The sequence below is a fragment of the Punctularia strigosozonata genome (genome assembly GCF_000264995.1).
Source record: "Punctularia strigosozonata HHB-11173 SS5 unplaced genomic scaffold PUNSTscaffold_16, whole genome shotgun sequence".
In the NCBI taxonomy this organism is placed as follows: Eukaryota; Fungi; Basidiomycota; class Agaricomycetes; order Corticiales; family Punctulariaceae; genus Punctularia; species Punctularia strigosozonata.
Window position 1 is genome coordinate 641,566 of NW_006767448.1, and position 19,358 is coordinate 660,923.

General features: G+C 54.3%; 6 protein-coding genes across 6 annotated transcripts; 1 reads left to right on the top strand and 5 right to left on the bottom strand.

The window, feature by feature from the left end:
- Positions 1 to 947: 947 nt before the first annotated feature.
- PUNSTDRAFT_108127 (beach-domain-containing protein) lies at positions 948 to 8,775 on the top strand (the record flags this gene model as incomplete). Its single annotated transcript, XM_007388111.1, has 31 exons — positions 948 to 1,154; positions 1,215 to 1,457; positions 1,510 to 2,202; positions 2,260 to 2,491; positions 2,549 to 2,707; positions 2,767 to 3,182; positions 3,235 to 3,322; positions 3,375 to 3,483; positions 3,536 to 3,873; positions 3,925 to 4,682; positions 4,729 to 4,961; positions 5,015 to 5,149; positions 5,199 to 5,362; positions 5,410 to 5,529; positions 5,579 to 5,738; positions 5,798 to 5,854; positions 5,907 to 6,159; positions 6,206 to 6,278; positions 6,332 to 6,395; positions 6,446 to 6,572; positions 6,624 to 6,680; positions 6,732 to 6,766; positions 6,819 to 6,905; positions 6,964 to 7,087; positions 7,138 to 7,261; positions 7,314 to 7,373; positions 7,428 to 7,568; positions 7,630 to 7,808; positions 7,861 to 8,217; positions 8,269 to 8,588; positions 8,646 to 8,775. The coding sequence occupies 31 exons, from the start codon at positions 948 to 950 to the stop codon at positions 8,704 to 8,706; spliced, it is 6,174 nt and encodes a 2,057-aa protein (XP_007388173.1). The 3' UTR covers positions 8,707 to 8,775.
- A 10-nt stretch (positions 8,776 to 8,785) lies between these two features.
- Positions 8,786 to 10,110, bottom strand: PUNSTDRAFT_92726 (acetoin reductase family protein). Its single transcript, XM_007388112.1, has 9 exons — positions 9,832 to 10,110; positions 9,720 to 9,765; positions 9,543 to 9,656; positions 9,398 to 9,490; positions 9,274 to 9,342; positions 9,158 to 9,222; positions 8,992 to 9,088; positions 8,925 to 8,932; positions 8,786 to 8,864 (listed from the first exon to the last, which is right to left on the bottom strand). The coding sequence occupies exons 1-9, from the start codon at positions 10,090 to 10,092 to the stop codon at positions 8,832 to 8,834; spliced, it is 786 nt and encodes a 261-aa protein (XP_007388174.1). The 5' UTR covers positions 10,093 to 10,110; the 3' UTR covers positions 8,786 to 8,831.
- Positions 10,111 to 10,416: 306 nt separating this feature from the next.
- PUNSTDRAFT_138427 (acetoin reductase) lies at positions 10,417 to 11,694 on the bottom strand (the record flags this gene model as incomplete). The annotated part of the gene is made up of 8 exons (XM_007388113.1): positions 10,417 to 10,449; positions 10,509 to 10,516; positions 10,582 to 10,678; positions 10,748 to 10,812; positions 10,865 to 10,933; positions 11,002 to 11,094; positions 11,325 to 11,370; positions 11,440 to 11,694. 8 exons carry the CDS (start codon positions 11,692 to 11,694, stop codon positions 10,417 to 10,419), a joined length of 666 nt encoding a protein of 221 aa, XP_007388175.1.
- Positions 11,695 to 12,102: 408 nt separating this feature from the next.
- PUNSTDRAFT_128273 (uncharacterized protein) lies at positions 12,103 to 14,320 on the bottom strand (the record flags this gene model as incomplete). Its single annotated transcript, XM_007388114.1, has 5 exons — positions 12,103 to 12,617; positions 12,682 to 12,852; positions 12,911 to 13,590; positions 13,646 to 13,763; positions 13,814 to 14,320. 5 exons carry the CDS (start codon positions 14,318 to 14,320, stop codon positions 12,456 to 12,458), a joined length of 1,638 nt encoding a protein of 545 aa, XP_007388176.1. The 3' UTR covers positions 12,103 to 12,455.
- Positions 14,321 to 14,799: 479 nt separating this feature from the next.
- PUNSTDRAFT_138429 (uncharacterized protein) lies at positions 14,800 to 16,059 on the bottom strand (the record flags this gene model as incomplete). Its single annotated transcript, XM_007388115.1, has 2 exons — positions 14,800 to 15,218; positions 15,273 to 16,059. 2 exons carry the CDS (start codon positions 16,057 to 16,059, stop codon positions 14,800 to 14,802), a joined length of 1,206 nt encoding a protein of 401 aa, XP_007388177.1.
- A 730-nt stretch (positions 16,060 to 16,789) lies between these two features.
- PUNSTDRAFT_47405 (Clavaminate synthase-like protein) lies at positions 16,790 to 18,125 on the bottom strand (the record flags this gene model as incomplete). The annotated part of the gene is made up of 6 exons (XM_007388116.1): positions 16,790 to 16,846; positions 16,900 to 17,125; positions 17,181 to 17,269; positions 17,321 to 17,750; positions 17,815 to 17,937; positions 17,995 to 18,125. 6 exons carry the CDS (start codon positions 18,123 to 18,125, stop codon positions 16,790 to 16,792), a joined length of 1,056 nt encoding a protein of 351 aa, XP_007388178.1.
- Between the last annotated feature and the right edge of the window lie 1,233 nt (positions 18,126 to 19,358).

Here is a 19,358-nt window from a genome sequence, read left to right on the forward strand (position 1 = left end):
TGAGCTGAGCCAGAGGAGGGTTACGAGTGACCGGGGATGGGGATATCGGGAATCCCCCGGATGGGCCATTGCTCGACTGCCGTCTGGACGTCGACAAGCTTCCCACCGGCGCCGACTGTCTTCGCGTGGCGCTCAACGATGGGATGGAACTTGAGAGGCGCTTGGCAGTAGCGGAAGGAATTGGAACAGGGGTCGCGTTGGGAGAACGAGCGCGAGGGCGCGATTGCTGCTGCGAGCTGACGATGGTGCTGCCGTCGCTGCTGGCCACGCTGCCCGCGTTGGAGAACGTACGCGATTTCGTGGACACAGAATTTGATACGAGGGTCCCGGTAGTAGAACGACGCGAGAAACGCGTCGATGCCTCGGAGGGTGCACGGTTGGTCATCGCGTGGACCTGCTGGCGCTGGCCGACTGGGCACAGTTGACTGAGATGGTCCCAAAAGCGTGAAGCTCGAGCTAGTGGTGGTCGAAAATCTTTACGCCCGCCGACCTCCCGCGACCCAGCTAGGTTTGGGTCCACGCAATGCGCGTTGCGCGTGGATGGTCACACTATCATAAGAGCAAATGAACGCGAAGGTAAGAAGAGCGATTCATTTTGCTTGTTACACGCCCTCGTACCCTGAGAGCTATAAGTAGTGGATCTGTTGGCTCGCTGAAGGCAGCGTTGGTTGACGCGTTCCGAGGTATCAACGGAGGTGGAAGTCAACGACAAGACTCGCTCTGGTTACCCTGGAGATTCAACCACGATAAGGTCAACAAGAGACTACTAAGCTGCATTGACCGCAGTCAGTTGATAGCATAGACTATTTCTCTTCAGGTACATAATACAACCTTTTTATCCACGTGCCATTCCTAGGTTCTCCATACCCCTTGATGCGACCTCGTTGATGCAACCCCGGCGGTTGTGTAACTTGTAGTGTTGGCGCTCTCCCTCTGACTCTGATGCCATGCTACGCAGTCTCCTTACGCCTCTAACGGCGCGGTTTGAGAACATCAACATCTCACCTCGCAATGACCGAGGCTCACCTGCCACGCCGGGGCGGCACGAAGATGACCTCGACCCGGAGGACTTCAGACGGGATGTCCTCATAGACGTTATGCGAAACTCGGTTGAACGACTAAAGGAGGCCGAGGACACGAGGGACAAGCTTGAGGTTAGTACACTTTGCTGTAGACCAGGGAGGCTCCGTTTGTTGAACGGTGGCGCTCTGCAGACCCTCGCGGAGATCCAGAGGATTATCCTTGAAGACACGTATAACTGCACAAAGGATGTGTTCAGGGAGATGGACGGGTTCCTGGCACTGATGGGCTTTCTATCGACGCTTCGCGTGCGCGATAGTCTAGTAAAGGAGCCTGAGGAGCAGGTTCTGCAAGAGGTGACGGAGGGAGTGCGCTTGGTCTTCGTGGTGCTCTCGGAAGCGATGCACGACCACCGTCAAAACACAGATTACTTCAAGGTGTGTGCTGCGCATTCATATCATCATTTGGCTGCTAACGTATGTTCCACAGTATCGCGTTGGATACGAATCGCTAAAAGAAGCTACCCTGCCTCTAGCGGTCGATGCGAAAATTCGTGACCAGACATTTGGATGCCTTCTGTCTTTCTGCCTACACAACTTCTCCCTCTCCGGGCTATTTGCCACTCTTCGAGATTGTGACTTGGCCCACGTAGACGAGCACCTCAAGGCGCTAGAACGACAGCTCGGCACGCTCATGCAGGCAGATGGGTACCGGGTCCTCTGGAGGCTCCTTGGCTCTATCCCCGACGATGGTGGCTTGCGTTACATTGTATTAAAGCTCACGGATCGTCTCATCCACGCAAGTCACCGGAACCATGCGCTCATCGCTAGCCTGGGGCTCGTTCCCCAATTATTCTCATACTTTACTTCCCTGTCCCCCCGCGAATCAGAGCCAACTTCTCCAATGGACGGAAAGGCCTCTCGATCTCCTGAGCGGAACCTGGTGCAGAAACTCCTAAGGTTTCTTCTGGAGATTGGGGCAGATGCCGACGACGTGCGTCAAGTTCTGCAGAGGGTGGCTAAGGACGACGATTCCTTGAACGGCGACCTGCTCGAGGTGGTGCGCAGTGCTATGAAGGCGCAGTCGCGATGGACGCAGCATGTGTCGATGGAAGAGCGCGCAGCGTTCACGTTGACTGAGAACGGGGTCAGGGGCATGCCGAGTGCAGGCTTCACGTTCATGGTAACGAGGACACTTCGTTTATGTGTAACATCTCTTGCTCATATTCTGTTTCTCCAGATCTGGGTTAATCCCGAGAGGTTACCGATCAAGGCGCCTCACCTTCTGTTTGGCGCGAGAGCTGGGCGGACATCCCTTATTCAGCTGAGCCTTCGGCCGGACGGCAAGCTTCAGCTACAGACGTCGTCCCGGAAGGACGCAGGTGTCTTCACCAAATCTTCTGTTCCGAAAGGTCGCTGGACACACATCGCGCTCGTACATCACCAACACAAAGCAGCGAACCCGACGATCCGTCAGTCTTCCCTCGTCCATAATCTATTATGGCTCGAACTCATCATTTCCTGTCCAGGATTATACGTTGAAGGCGCTCTAGTAGACTCCTTCAATTGGCCATATCCGAAACCCGATAACAGTGCCCGCCACTTAACATACATCATCGGTGACGATACGCCAAGCGCGAGCATGAGTTGGTCCATCGCATCCGCGTATCTCATCTCCGTTCCACTCGGTACGTCCTGCCCTTACCCTCCGTATCGACGGACTCGATGAATCTTTCTGCGCGCATAGCTGATGACCTTCCGCGACTGATCCATCACCTTGGACCTCGCTATGCTGGAATCTTTCAATCTAACGATATCATCAAGTACCTTACGTACGAATCGTCCACCTCGCTCAACATCTATATGAGCACCCTTGTATCTAGGTTCCCAGGACCTGCTGGGTTAAGTCCGCTGATGAAGGCGATCAGGGACGGCCTTGGTATTGCAGAACCGTCGTTCGTGTTCGCCCTTACTGCACGAGGTGTCGACGTGGACGACCCGCGGAATTGGACGACAGAGGTGGACGTATTCATGGACCAAAGGCAACCACAGGGACTTGTTTCAGTGGGGGATGTATTCGTGGTGCGGGGGTCCTGCCTCGACGCATGGGTATGGAGGCTTGGTGGGGCATGTGTTCCGTTGCGTTTCATCCAGCTCGCTACCGTGAGTTAGCACGTATCTATCCTTCCGGACTTTCACGAACGTTCCCTTGTAGACCGCACACGAACTCTCTCGGTCTTTAGGCGTCTTAACCGACTCCCTGCGCAATAGCTGGCAAAACTCAGAAGACATGGAACGTCTACGTGAGTTCCACGTCCTCGTAACTTCAGTATGTGCAATGCTAATCAGGTTTAGGTGGCTATGATATTCTTGCGGGAATGCTGAGGGATAAGGCCAAGCTAATCAACGCCACCGGATTTGAGACCCTGTTTGAGTTCCTTGGGCTCAACTTCCGGCACCCTGAGTGCGTCTCACTCAAAGCTCAGATTGTCCTTTTGCTAACGCGTCTGAATCAGACAATCCACCATCACCAATGCAGTCGCGTACCTAGCTTTAGCTCTTGACTTCGAACTCTGGTCCCGCACGTCACAAAGCATCCAGCGCGCTCACCTCGACCACTTCATCACTCTCCTCAAAACGAGCCGACACAAGCGATTCAACGCGAGGCACCGCTACGCCAAGATGCCTTCTTCCGTTGTCCGCAACCTGCTCTTTGTGCTACAGACCGAATGGTACCCGCGCGATATGTGGCAGTACGTGATCGAAGCTCTTGAGGTCGCAGCGGTGGCCGATTTCTCGACCGATCGTGCGATCAAACCTATCATCTCGTATTTGGCGGCTAACCTCCACGAAGGTATGCATCGAATGCGTCCCTTGAACTCGGCTCCCATGCTCACCTGCCTAGCAGATGTTGCCCCGCTTCCGTCTCCACGCTCGTTGGTGTCGCGCATCGATCACTCGCATTCGCGGGAGAAAGCTGAGCACACCTTCTTGGCTCTGATATCCATCTTGCAGAATCCCGCCTGCTATACCAAGTTTGCGGCGGCACTACCCGTCACCAGAATCTGTTTGCTCCTGTTGGGCGACCGACCCTCATCCACCACCGCGACATGTGTCCTTCGCTTGATTGAGATATGTTTAGCCGCTTCACCCTCGTTCAGTCGGAAGTTCGAGCTCGTGAGCGGCTGGAGCATCCTCAAGACCGTTATCCCCGTCGTATGGGACAGTGCCGTACATGTTGCGGCTTTTGACCTCTTGCTCGGACGTAAAGTGGGTTCGGTTCAAACAGATCACATGCGAAAGCCGATCGTCTGCCCTCACCTGGTCCCCGCCATACTCTCAACTTTCCAACACGGGCTAAGGGGTGTCGCTTCGCGTGCGGACGTTTCCGGAGACGCGTCGGACGTCGATAGCCCTGAAGCTCTCGTCGAAATTCTCATTGAAGAGCTGATAGAGCTCCACTCCCAAAATCCGACCTTCCGCCAAGTATTCCGGTCGCAGCAGACTACTCAGATATTCATTGACGCTTACAAGACCTTCGTCCTTGCACTTTCGTCTGCGCCGCATGTTTCTCAACGGGTAATACGAATCCTTGAGAAGGTCATGCACTTCGCGATGTCGCTCGCTCTGGATAACGATGTGGCCGGCACTCAAAAACGCGAGGTGAGTGATTTCCACCCCAGTCAGACATGTACCTCATGTAGAACAGATACTAGATATACTCCAGCAAGCAGAGGGTATTGTCGACGATCGCGCGAGGAAGACAGACGTTGACCCTGAGCTGGTCGTCGATAACCGTTCTGTACGCCGCAGGATAGCAGCCAGGTTAAGCCTTCAAGTCGGGGAGCGAACAATCCAAAAGTCTTTCTCAAGAATCATAGAATGGCGCCGGACGATCATCGATTCCGAGCGCAAGCGCTTACGAAAGAACCTCCTTGATCTGTATGTCGACTTGTGCTTCGTATTGCGCATTGGGCTCTTATTGACGAGTGCAGGCGTGAGCATAATCGCCAGATATCCTCCATGGGTGATTGGGCCACGCCGCTGCTGGGAGAGCGGGGTTTATGGGCTCGTCTCGAAAACCACCGCCGGTGGCGTCTCGACGAGACGGAAGGACCCTATCGGATTAGGTGAGCAATGGTCATCGGGCGGCTGAAGGCGAATGCTGACTGGGGCTAGGAAGAAGCTCGAACCGAACGACCAAGAATTTCTTACTTCTCTTCTCGATGGCCCGTCTCGGGTCCCTGACCTCTCTGCACCAGATGCTGATACACAATCCGTGGTGCAGATGGAACTGCCTCCATGGGCGGAGTCGTATGAGATCTCCGTGACGGATGTGGATGGTATGTCATATACTAAGCTACGTCTCCCTATGTTGAACCTATCTTAGGTCAACTTGCCGAGACAATTGTCGACGACAAACACCGCAGAATTCGTCACCAGCTCGAACCGGGCGACGTTATAGAAGCTGTCAGCACGGTTGCGAGAATATCAGGGATTGACTCGTCGCGTAGGTACCGTCTACTTTCGTTTGAGTTTATGCTGACAGTGTCGACCAGCTGGGTTGCTCATTTACGGTCGAACTCATCTATACATCATGGACGGACTTGTTCAAAACGATGATGGTGAGGTGATCGACGTGCATGATGCCCCAAAACGTCTTTTCTTCGTACCGGGGAGCACCGTGGAGCTTGATGGGCCTCAACGTGCTCAGCGATGGTAGGTCTATCTCGTTGACTTCGTTCACTGCATGGAGCTAACCGTTGGTCACCTCACAGGGTGTGGGATAATATCATCAGTTTCAGTGACCGTACATTCCTCTTCCGTGACGTTGCGTTGAGTGATCTCCTCGTTTTCCGACGGCCTTTGTCTGACTGCATCCTGCAGCATGGAAGTATACTTCAAGGACAGCCGGTCACTACTCGTCGTCTTTCTGAGCAAGCAGGAAAGACAAAGTATGACAGAGCGGCTGTACGAAGTAGTCGCTCAGCGGAGTATCGACCCCTCCGTGGCTGCGACGCCATCAATGGCTCGTAGGACACCCATATTCGGGAAAGTGAGCGCTCGGGTGTTCACGGGCGTCCGCTCCGACGAGCTCGCTACCGCGCAGCGCAAGTGGCAGGCGCGCGAGATCAGTAACGTGGGTCATAAACCTCACGTTTGAGCACCAACCGATCTTCCAACAGTTCACGTACCTATGCATTATCAATCAAATATCTGGACGCACCCCTAGCGATGCAACCCAATATCCGATATTCCGTTAGTGCGCTTTTCCTCGTTCAACCTGCATTCCGGCTCATATCTTCCCTCAGCTTGGGTGATCAAGGACTACACCTCAACACGCTTGGATCTTGCATCACCGGAAACCTATCGAGAGTAAGTAGGACGTCCCTTGCTGTTTCGTGTGGCTCTGAGATGGGTGTCAGCCTGAGCAAACCAATGGGAGCTCTCACTCCTGGACGGCGTGAGTCGGCTATCCACCGTTATCAAGGTCTGGAAAGTATCGGAGAGACGCCCTTCCATTATGGTACACACTTCAGCTCCTCCATGATCGTGAGTGGATTATCACAGCCTGATATGCGGAGCAAATGTTAACTTTGGTAGGTTTGCCACTTCCTTATCAGGCTTGAGCCCTTCACGCATATGTTCAAGACCCTCCAGGTGAGCTCTGATATATTGTCATTTGTTTGGTCTATTGAGAATCTATCAAAGGGCGGTGACTGGGACCTTCCGGATCGGTTGTTCAGGTATTTGCCCAATCCTACGTTTATGCGAGATCTTTTTCACCCTCCGATGCAGTGACATGAGCAGAGCCTATGAATCTGCCTCCGCTGACAGCCGAGGAGATGTTCGCGAACTAATACCCGAGTTCTTCACGTGTCCCGAGTGAGAAGAGCCTGATTCTGCACTCCGTACTTCACACTGACGATGCCATCTGTTATAGGTTCTTGGAGAACTTCGCGAACCTAGATCTCGGTGTTCAGAACACCGGTGAGAGAATACACGACGTCAAACTTCCTCCTTGGGCCAAGCAGGATCCGTTTTTGTTCGTGTTACTCAATCGAGAGGTAAGTTTTGCAAAGACCTTCGAATGACAGTACTGATCATGTCGTTCTAGGCCCTGGAGAGCGACTATGTCAGCGAGCATTTGCCGGCGTGGATTGACCTGATTTGGGGATGCAAACAACGCGACCCCGAAGCGCTGAATGTCTTCCATCCCTTAAGCTACGAGGGGGCTATTGGTGATTGCTTATTGTACAGGCATTATGCACACAGCTGATTATGGACGACCAGATCTCGATTCCATCGACGATGAACTGGAGAAAGAGGCGACCATTGGCATCATTCACAACTGTGAGTCTGCCCCGTCACACGACCCATCATAAGCTTTGGTCTGATATACGGCAGTTGGGCAAACTCCTCGCAAGCTATTCAATGCGCCTCACCCAGAGCGTTATATGCATGGACTGTCGAGTTTGCCGATAGGCAACCTGCATGGTATAGCGGAAGACTATCGTTTGCTCCAACAAAGCCAACGACCAATCAGAGGTATCGTATTCTCTTGTTACGTTGCAAGTGCGACGTCAAGTTGACGACTGCTACGAACTAGATTTAGGTGCATTAGGCCCTGTTCGGGATTTCACCATCGACTTGATCGGGGAACGGATTATACCCTGCGGGGACGGCCACCTCTGCGTACCTAACTATCCACACGAGCAAGTCGAGTGGGGACCAACGAGATTAGGGAACACCGAGGCCGGTAATATCCGCTTCGTCATCGATAGAAGGGTACGTCCGGCCCTTCCCCTTCCTTAACACTCATACTCATCCCCACCGCCAGGTTGTGCAAGCGATCGAGGGCACCTCATGCACCTGCGCCGCTTTCGCTGATTCCGACACGCTCGTCACGGGCTCGAGCGACTTCGCCGTTCGCTTCTGGCGTAAATCTTCTCGGCGGGCCATTGTCACGACGCCAGGAGGCCATGCCCAGCCGAGCCTGCAGTTTTCGCTCGCCCACGTCATGCGAGCACATACGGCTGAAGTAACGTGTGTGGCTGCTTCCAGAGCTTGGGCAATCGCGGTCAGCGGCTCGCGAGATGGGAGTGCCGCCGTTTGGGATCTGAACAGAGGCACCTATGTTCGGTCCATGTGGCACGAGGGAGATCATGTCCATCTAGCGGTCATCAATGAGAGCACCGTGAGTAGTGGTGTGCGCAATCTTGCCTCCAACGCTGACATGGCGAAATAGGGTTACATCGGTACTTGCTCGAGGTCAAAGCTGTGCCTCCATACCATCAACGGTCGACCGATAGTCACCATGGATCTACCAGCGTCAATGACCTCGCCACATCCACCCATTACCTCTATGGCCTTCCTCGAGCGCGAATACCTCAGCGGCGGCATCCTTGCTACTGGTGACGCCGATGGTAGTATAACGCTCAGGACATGGAACGCGGATGACACCCCGGAGGGCGCCAAAGCCCAGTGGAAATTCGTGACGCTGAGGAGTTTGGAAGTGAGGAAGGATCGACACGAGTCGCCATGCATCACTGCGCTGAAATTTGTCGGGTGTGTGCTCGTTTCCTTCTTTCCAACTTTCAGATCATAAGGCTGATTCGCGCTCAGGGAACGCCTTTATCACGGCGAAGACACGGGTCGAACCTTCTCTTGGGACTTACCGGAATGAACGTCGATTTCTGCTCTCATTGCTATCGCCGTCCTCTGTAGAATGATGTACAACAGCACGATCCTAATTCCCTATAGATGCAACATACATTTGCTTCGTTATTGGCTTTATAGCCCTACGATCGATCAGTCAAACAACAAGCCGCCGTCAATGAGGATCTATATTCGTGCACATCAATGCCAATCCCAAGAGCGTGAAGATGTCCTGGTATGTCTTACGCTTTGACCTGTGAGAGGAGTGGCTTGAATTCTCGGGTTGTGTTCAGATATAAGAAGGGAACCTTACCGGTGATGAACTGAGCCTTGTCCGTTACCAGGAAGGAGACGAGGCCTGCGACATCGCTCGGTGTTCCATTTCTGCCAAGCGCTGCGTTCTTCTTCATCTATTCCGACGGAATAAGGCTCGATGAGATGTCGGTCCATGCTGCGATCGATTCTGGAAGCGTGCTCACCGCCTCGATGGCTGACCCCTTCTCCCCGCCGGTTTTCTTGATGTTATAATCGTCAACCCTATTGACTGATCTCATTTCGTTGACTGTCTCATTATTCGCGAGGATTTGAAACTTACGCAAAGGCGTCTCGATGGCACCCGGCGCGTAAGCATTCACTGTAATGCCATATTGGCCGTATTCCTGAGCTGATGGGGTTTCGTTGTAGCGAAAGGGTCAAGGGAGGTTACGGTATGAATCTACCTGCTACCTGTGTTAGCCCGCGAATCGCGAACTTCGTCGCACTGTAAGCTGCCATTTCTGGTGAACCCTTCTTCCCCGCGATAGAACACGGGCCTTGTGGAATTAATAATTACAGCGCTCCTGCAGTATATCGCTGTTGACTCACCGATGAGACGGCCCCCTCTCCCTTGCTTGATCATCTGCTCTGCGGCATACTTGTAGCAGAGGAATACACCGCGAGCATTGATGGAAAATATACGATCCCAGTCATCGACAGTAGCTTCGTGATATATCCCGAATAGTCTTCGATCTCTCTATATCGGAATAATGATAAAACACATACTGTCCACCAGCTTTTTCGTCAGCATAACGCCGGCATTCGCTACCATCTGCGAGATCGCTACCCCGTTAACACGGTACAAGCAGAATATCACGGAGGGTTTCCTAGCACACACCACGTCCACTCCGCCGAACTGATCCACGGCGCATTTCACGAGGTCGATGACGTCCTGTTCCACCGATACGTCTCCCGTAAAGGCGACCGCACGCCTCCCCTGACCGGTAATCTCGCCTAACAGAGAGTCTAGCGCATCTTTGCTCGATACCAGATCGTTCACCACCAGGTCGAAACCGTCATCGGCCAGCTGGACGGCGATCCCTCTGCCGATCCCAGAACCTGCTCCTGTGACTATTGCGACGCCTTTAACGGAAGGCATATGGGACGAACGTGCTGGGGGTGTGGTCTCTCCGAATTCTGTGGTAGCTATTGGCCTGTTTATATACGCTCGACGGAAGCGCAAAGAAGCCGATGACGTCAACTCTCAGCTCATCAAGCGTCGGCGAGGCCGCTGCGGCATGAGTATCGAATCGGCAGGCTTAGGGAAACACGCAACAATTGTGGTCAGATGTACAAAGCATGTTCCGTCGCATGGGTTGTTGGAAGACATGTGTGGGATTTGCGGAAGACATGTGTGGGATTTGCGATGCAACCGGGTATCTTAGATCAGACACGTACAAGAAGACACAAGCGCTTATGCCTCTCAGTCGAAGAAAGTACCGCCGTCTACGGTGATCTATAAGTTTGACGGTTAGCATGATTTACTACGATTGCAACATGCGAATAGGATCTTACGGTTTGACCTTCCGACAAGGCGAGGACCCATCAGCAACTCTTCAACATATAACTATGTTCGCGCTCTACTCACCCGTGATAAATCGCGCCTTCTCGGACGCCAAGAAAGAAACGAATCGCGCGATATCCTCTGGCGTGCCGTTCCTACGAAGGGCTGAGAAGGGCGCTAACTGCACGTACAAGCAACGTCACATCGCGCTTTCCACATGCAAAGTCATATCAGTGAGTGTAGTGCTTACGGAGTCAAGCCATGCTCTCTGTTCCCCGCCGGTCGCCTCGACGACACTGTCGGCTACCCGGTTTACTGTCAAGATCGTTCAGACACGGGACGTGGTCTCAACGAGCTCATGGCGTACGTAGAGGCGTAATCGTAGGCCCTGGTGCATAGGCGTTCACAATGAGTCCGTGTTCCCCGTACTCTTGCGCTTCATGGGCGCACGAAATGGGTCAACGAGCACAAAAAACCGGGATTCCGAGAAGGACGGATGCCTACCCGCTGCCTGTGTCAGCCCGCGAATCGCAAATTTCGTCGATCCGTACGCCCCCATACGCGGAGCGTTTTTCTTTCCTGCGGTCGAGCAAGCCCCTGCGGTGTTACAAAAAGTCAACGGGCAGCCATGGATTAGAGCGGTGCGCGGAGGCTCGCCTATGATGCAACCGCCTCGCCCCTGCTTGACCATTTGTCGAGCGGCGAGTTTGTAGCACAAGAAGGCTCCTCGAGCATTCACCGCGAAGGTGCGGTCCCAGTCCTGTACGGTTGCTGATGCGGCTCGATATTCTGAAGACATACTAACATGATCCCGGGCAAACGCTCACTGTCTTCGAGCAACTTCGGAAGTTCCACACCAGCGTTTGCGACCATCTGAGTCGCGTCGTCAGATGCTGTATAGACGGCGTATCGTGATGAACAAATAACGAGGTAAAGACATACCACGTCCAAGCCACCGAAATGATCTACGGCTGAGTTTACGAGGTTGGACACGTCCCCTTCGACTGAAACGTCTCCGGTGACCATGATCGCCTTCCTTCCTGCGTCGGTGATTTCTCTGAGAACGGCATCCAGGGCTGTTTGGCTCGTAGACAAGTCGTTCAGTACGACATCAAACCCGTCCCCGGAGAGCTGTAGGGCAACAGCTTTCCCGATGCCGCTAGCGCTCCCCGTAACGATCGCGACGCGTGAAGACATGGAAAGTCCGACAGCAAGATGGTTTTCGGAGTCGGTGCACTAGTCAGACCTTATGTACTGCCAGTAAACGTGAGAGTGATGTAAGCTGAATAAGTCAACATGAGCGGTCGCGGAGCCGGGCGTGAACTTCAGTAGGTTAGCATCTGATTGCCAACGCAATCGCGTCCTTGGATACAATAACGGGGTCTTGAACGAGCAGTTATCATATCGGTCGGAATTGCGTCATGGTTGGCGGCTTCTCTAACCCGGTCGAATCGGGGCTGCGAGAGGGGCGCAAAGACGGGCCGCGGTCGACCAGTGTCTTGCACATCGCCGGTTACGGCGAGACTCGTACCGGATGCCGGAAGATCTACGACCTGCATTCCTCTTGCTTGGTTCCGGTTACGGAACGCGGGCAGCCGACACATAGCAGTCGAGCACACCGAACGAGATCCGGGCTGTGCATCTGTATTGTTGTATCACGCGGACGACGATGATACATACTGGAAAACGTCGTACATAATTATCTCCATGTGACGATCTCCAACACTAGTAGAGTCGCACGTCGCAGGACAGAGTGGCAGTTGCAGATCCAGGGTGGCCCTGAGTGTCGGTCCATTGGTAGCGCCTGCATGATGGAACAGCAACGGCGCGGAAGGTACTCCAAAATCAGTCGATTGCCGTCGTAGAGGAGACCACAAGATGATCCCGATGCGAATCGAGGGCCTTGGGGCAGCCGGAAGCACCAACAGCGGGCGATGGAGGTGGTTGGTGGAAGGTCGTTACGCCGGATCCCACATGAGGTCATTCAGCGGCACACCTAGATCCCTAGCCAGCGTCATCGCGCTCTCGTACGATATGGCACTCTTGAACATGGGTGGTCCGTCAAGCTTGTCCACGGGAGACGTGCGATGGAGTAAGCGTATCGACGTCAGCTCCATGATCTGCACACAAGAGGAGATCAGAAACGGCGTCCTTCCATAACGATCCATGAGACTCCGGACTCACCGATGCGTAAACCCCTACACGCGAAATTTCCATCTCGGTGTATTCGCCGGGTACGGTGTACTGCGGCTTGTCCGGCCGAACGTCGGCATCGTACTCTTCAAGTAGAATTCCCAAGATAGCGAGCATGCGATCCAACGGGAACGGCGTCGGTCCCAAGAGGCGCTGCGGGATCTATCGTCGACTCGTCAGAGCAAAGTCTGAAGACATCGCATTTGCAGCACGATGTTACCTTCGCGGTCCCGGCCGTGGCCCGTGGCTTTCTGGTGCCACCGCCCTTGCGCTTCCTCCCCTTCCCCTCCGACACGCGCCCGAACATGCGCATGTCCGTCTTCGCCGGATTCGTCGACGCCAGAAAGCTCGCGACGAGCAGGAACCGGCTCATACGCGGCAGCGCGCGCAGGCTCGCGCTCACGACGTCCACCCTGTCGTCCGGCGCGTCGCGGGCCCGTTTGCTCGGGCTGCCGGGCCGCGACTTCGTGAGACTGCCTGGCTCGTGCGGGCGCGCGAGGAGGTCCGGGTCCGGCGCGTTGAGGATGGCCCAGGCGAGTGCGTCCGTGGTGCGCGGGTAGAGCGCCTCGAGCGCGGCGGTCAGCGAGGGCGTGAAGAGCCGCGTGAGCCGCATGCGCACGTCTTCGGAGGGCGCGGAGAGTTCGATGTTTTGTTCTGCATGGGCGTCTAGGATGGGTTGGACGAAGCCCGGCCAGCGCGCGGCCGAAATGTAGGTGAGTTCGTCTGGGTGCTGGGTGAAGGGCGCGCAGACGCTGTAGAGCGTCGAGACGAAGTGGGCATAAAGGGGTGCGAGGGCGGGGTGATAGGCGTGCGCAGGGAGGGGCTCTGTCGCGGAGGAATTTGAGGAGGCGAAAGCGGAGGATACGGAGGTGAAAGTGGATGTTAGACGTTGGAGAACAGCTGCGAGCGGCGATCAGGAGTCGAGGTGACGATGAGGGTAACACGTGGTCCGTACCTTGTTTGCCAAGTTGTTCAATGGAGACGTAGAAGGGATCCGGAGCGACGCCTAGCGATGGTTTGAGATCCTGCCAATGGTTCTCCGAGATGAAGATGACCGTAACGTCAATCTGCGCCTATGACCTCTTTCAGTTTGACCGGTCAACGCGCATATAGTCAGGCATACCAGTTCAGCCAGCTGCGTGAGCGGCGCGATCACGTCCGGCATCGTCTCCTTCAGCCTCTCCGCCCGTTCGACCGCGACCACCATCCTTATCGCCGCTCCGGACGCTTGCTTAGAAAGGTGACGATGGACGGCTTTGATCCCGTGCGTGAACGCGTCGAAGTTTTCGTTCCATCTCTCCACGTCCGACATCCAGTTCGCGCACCCTGAGTCCCACGTCGGCGTGTGACCCGCCAACGCGTTGATGACCGTGTCATAGAGGAGCCTGGTCGTGAAACACGCGACGGCGTTGACTTGCGCGTATGCGATGCGTTCCGGCGCTTGGGCCTGAGACAGCAAACTCAACAGAGACTTCATCGCGGCGCATGTAAGCCGAGGCGTCGCGGGATCGTGTACGCAGATGAACGGCGGCGGGTACGTGGTGAGAAGTGTGTGCAAATGGTTGAGCATTAGTTCATGTCCTGGGTGAGCAGCGCAGAGTGCTGGAAGTCGGTCGTTCGCGTCGTCCATTATGATGGTGGTAGAAAGTCGGGAGAAAGCTCGACATTGACTTGGTGGGTGACAGTTGAATTTGTGGTAAACGCAAAGCTAGACATCACGCAAAAGCGTGGTGACCGATGTGGCCAAGCCTCATCTCGACCACGACATTATAGTTACGGGTGCGAAATGAACACAGAGAAGACATTTTATTCTTCCACTTGCTGCATACTGTTATCGACAGCCTCATTTCCTTCCGTCTCCATATTTTTGGTCTTGTCCTTCCTTCTGATACTTGCCTTTGAAAAGATCCTGGACCCACTACGCCATGTACTTGTTGACACAGCTCACAGGGAACCAGCGCTGCGCTGCCAGCTCGTAATGCCTAACCGTCCCAATGCATGGATTCTTGTTATATAGGCACAGGCTATGGGGTACGCATAGAATTAATGCTCGAACGGTGACGCTGTTCTGCTCAAGCACTGGTGCTCAAACTTGCATTAGCCGAACTATCAAATATCTGCACCGGTCTCTCGCTTTGCGCACAAAATGCCCCTCTCCGCAGACATAGGAAGAAGATTCCACAGGAGCTCATCAAGTTCTTTCTGTTTCGAGAAACACCCCCAACGACGCGTCGATAGTATAGCGAGGTGCTTCAAGGTCGGGTACCGGATTTTGGAGGAAAGCACCTCGTCGACCGCCGCCCAGTCGAATCCTGGCCAGAGCGATCCGGGCGAGTCAACAACAAAGCTGTCTGAGATGCGCAGGTGAACGGTTGAAAGCTTTTCGGAGTTGACCGCGAGGAGGAAGCGAGTTGCCCATCGCCCATCCCCCTCCGCTTCGCCCGGCTCGATCTCGTCGGCCAACGCACGCAACGTGACCCACTCCAACGCGAGGCCGCATCTCCAGGAAGCGTCATCATCATACAGCGCTATAGGCGATGGTCAGTGAGCAAAGATGCGAAAGGAGTGAGGGACCTTCGCACCGCCAATCTCATCCGGATTCAGAGCCCAGTACACCCCCAACGTCAACTTCTTGAGGCCTTTGCTCGGATGCATGAGCGCGTGGAAAAGCCGGAGATCGACCCAGTCCTTTATTTCCATGTCGAGGTGATCCACGCTCTTGATCATGGACGCTATCACTACATCCTCGGGTTCGTCTAGGCAGTAATCAAAAAGGTCCAGATCCGAGAAGGACCAAGACGCCGAGTCCAGGTTTGAGAGCGCTTTCACCGGACATTCCAGAAAGCTGACGTCTTCTAGGTAAAGTGCACCGCCCTGCGGCATGGAATCTACGATTCGACGAAGAGCGCCGTGAGACGGCAGGGTGCAGCCGCAGATTTGCAGTGTCCTAAGTGACGGAAGCGTGGAGGGTAGGCACGAGGAGAAATCCCATGCGTCAGACATGATGTGCCAGAGGTTGAGACGTGTCAGTCCATGGAATGACGCCATTATGAACTGTAGGGGATCGCGGCAGGTTGAGACAGGGAAGGCCTCCCTGTACTCCTGGATTGTGAACTCCTTGGTGTACTTCGCGAGGTGCGGTGAGTTGAGTAATGTAGCATGTAGCCGGAGGACAGTGTCATAGGTGACTACGATAGAGGAAAAGATATGTTTCTGGCTCCGACCGCTCGTTGCCCTGCAAGCGAGAGAAAGGGCTCGCAATGAGTCTTCCCCAGGTGAGTCGACGTCATAAGTCGTGTCTTCATTTTGCGCCACTGCATCCACGATTAGGTCGAGAATCTCCTGGGGAAAGCGGCGAACGAGGAACATCGCGTCGAGAGAAAGAAGCGCGTTGAGGAGTTGATTGCAATCCCATATCCCAGCCTTTTAAGCATTTGTGCTAGACCAAATCGCCAGAAACGGCCACAGGTGCGTTGCTTGATGGCCGGTGGCCTTTTAACCCGTGCATTGTGAACAATGATCGGCCAGCGAGCTCCCGAAAGAAGTGCATGCTCGAGCGGCACGAGCATTATGTAGTATGTCGGTATTTCGGCGAAGACTTCGCAATTGACCTCCTCGGTGCTGCTGTTGTTGCTAGAACATCATCTACAGCCCTGGAATGTGGAGGTAATTCTTCGTCTCGATAGCCTTGAGTCCGAGAATCATTAGAACACACGGCGACAAGAATTTGCATTGTCCTGGGCCATGAGACACTGCCACCCCGGCCATTGCAAGACAATGAGAGCAAGGCGTAGACGATGAGTACATTGTCGGAGCGCAGAACTTCACACCGAGGGGCTCCCTTACGTTTTCTGGCCTGTGGGATGCGAACTCACAGAAAGGATACAGGGGACCTGGATCGCGTACCATGCGATGTTCGACTCCTCAACTTATCCGGTCCTTCCGCAGCTTTCATATTTCTCGACCACAATCGTTACCGAGCCGCCCTTGGGGGCAGATGCAAAGGGATGATATCGAACGAGTCAAAACATACGTACATGCATATACGGTTAATCATGACGCTTGTTTTATCGGAGCTGGCAAGAAAGCGCTATTTCATTTAACTTTTCTCTGGACGATGTTCCATACCGCGACTAGCTTTCCAGGTTTCGGGGCCCTGTGAGAATCGCTTAAGTGATAGCCAGCGGTAGGTACCCACGTGAGGCTCACCAGGTAATTTTTGGCGCGTTGGTTCTTGGCTCGACGGATGAACCATTCCTGAGCCGTAGTCGATCCTGCGTACTTCACCTTGTCGGACTCCGACATCCTCGCCACCGAGGCTGCGATGAGCGGGCTCTCTTCAGCGAAGGCGCGCAGAGGAACGGAGTCGCCTGGGCGGGTGAAATACACGAGAGACCAGCGTTCGAGCCCGCTTTGCTCTCCTGGAGGTGGTCTTCTCGGTGAACACGTTGTCAATATTCGTTGGCGCAAGACTAAATACCGAGGCTTACACGACACGATGCATGATGGAGGGTAGAGTACCGCCGCTTATCATTGTCAAGGCATCGCCGATGTTGCAGATGGCATGTCCAGGGAGCGGCTGCGAGGAGACGTCGATGCGAGTATGACGGTCGCTGAAGAGCTGTCTTACCTTCACGTATTGCCACGAATCGGTGCCGGGGGCGAGAATCTGTAATCCCCCAAGCCGGTTGTGCAAAATCGTAAGAGATCCAAAGTCCGTGTGGCCTCCCAACGCGACGCGGCTGGGCTCTGTACGAGCTGCGACCTTGGTACACCTTGCCTCGGAGCCACTTGGGGCTTCCAACTTGTGCTGGCTCTCCAGCGTACCGTCCGGGAGACCCAGCTTCTGGCCAAAGATGCGCAGCAACGTCTCGTTGATGGCGGTGGACTTGAGGACAAACGGTTTCAGGACGTCCTCCATGCAGGCATTAACAGTACCGGGATAGGACTTGCGGGCGACAGCCGGGTATGAGAGTACGTCGTCTTTTGCGATAGTGAGGTACTCAATGGCGTCCATGTTGCCGTATTCATCGGTCACATTGCCTCCCGCAGGTTTATACCTGGGTGCGTGTTGATTAGCCAAAAGTGGGCGTACGTGTCGTCAAGGGAAACAAGGAAGCTGACCCATGTGACAATCCAGAGTCACCCCGCTCGAACTTCATCTTCTCTTCGAGAGGCAGATTGATCGTTCTCTTCCCCATCTCGAACATCCCGTCGACTTCAAGGTCGGTGCCGTGATTCTTCATGCTGCAGGGGTGAATCATATTAGATCAAATTGAGATGTGTCCATTGACAGTCACTCACTACCAAACGCCTAACGAGGTCGCCGCTTTCCAAAGATCATCTACTTCCTTCTCGTCTCCGGCAACAAGGCACTCGTAGTCGACAACTGCGAGCGGATAGGTGGGCACATCTTGCGGGAAAGGCGGGAGCATCGTCGTATAGCAGCGTATGAGTACGGAGAGCCATGTTATATATGCAATCAAGGAGAAGCACTGTGGATACCGTTAATTCTGGCAGTGTGGGTACTGGACAGGAAGCACACGCAGCCAAACCTAAATGCAGCCACACAGTCGTACTGTCAACCGAGCTGGATTGGAATCATAAGAAGCAATAAACATAACGCTGCTTTCAAAGTAGTGCAACCGCGGTAACGAGATCAGCGGTCAACCTCGAAGGATCGACGATGGTAAGGCGAGAGCTGTAGGGTAAGACACGGTATATCACGTAATCGAGACCCCAATGCCGGCGGCGGCAGAGTCGGCGACGGATCGGCGTACTCTGAATTGGCAGCTATCTCTTCGCTCATCCTCAGAGGATTTGTGAGTACCAGCGGGATGGAAAGACGCGGCCGTATGCTGATTTAGATTACACCTTTTCTCAGACTGCAGTTCGAGGCATCTCATCCCGCTCACGGTGATTCGACCGACCAAGGGCACTTGGCTCAGAAAATCGAAGACGGATTTCTGGTCACCGCAGGCATAGAAATAGCAGATCATCGTAGATTGCTTTGCAGCCCAAACCATCCCGACGGATCTCTTGTATGGAAGGTTACTAATGCAATATCCCGGCAGGATCTCAGTCTTTTGTGGATATCATATACAACATTGCCGGTCCTCTACTAACGCAGAAAGCTCATCACTCCATTTCCAAAGAGACGCACACCATGTGCCAGTATGGTGCACTGTGGAACGTTCGCTGAGAGTCTTCATGTAGCGTGCGCCAACGCCCAATGATTGATGACCGCGCGCTCCGTACGAAACGCCTTTCCGCATGCCTTACATTCCGGGGCGAGCACCTGATGTTGATCTTCGATGTGAGTCTGCAGGTACCTCGCGCTCGAGAAGTCGCGGAAGTTCTTGCAACCGTGCGGGCATTTCAAGGAAGGCCTGTTCGCGATGATGTGGTGTCGGAGATGGATTTGTGCAGCCGTCACGCCAGTTGCGCGGAATGCACAATCGCGCCAAGCGCAAGCTATGCTCGCCTCGTCCGCCGACTTGATGTACGCGGACCACTCGCTTGGGGCGGGAAGGCATGTCGATGGAGCGCGAGCACGCGAAGATGTGTGAGAACGAGAGCGTGAGATCGATGAACATTGCTGGCGTCCCTCAATACCGGAAGGGAAGGACTTGACTGATTGGGCTGAGATATCATGGCGTACGACACAG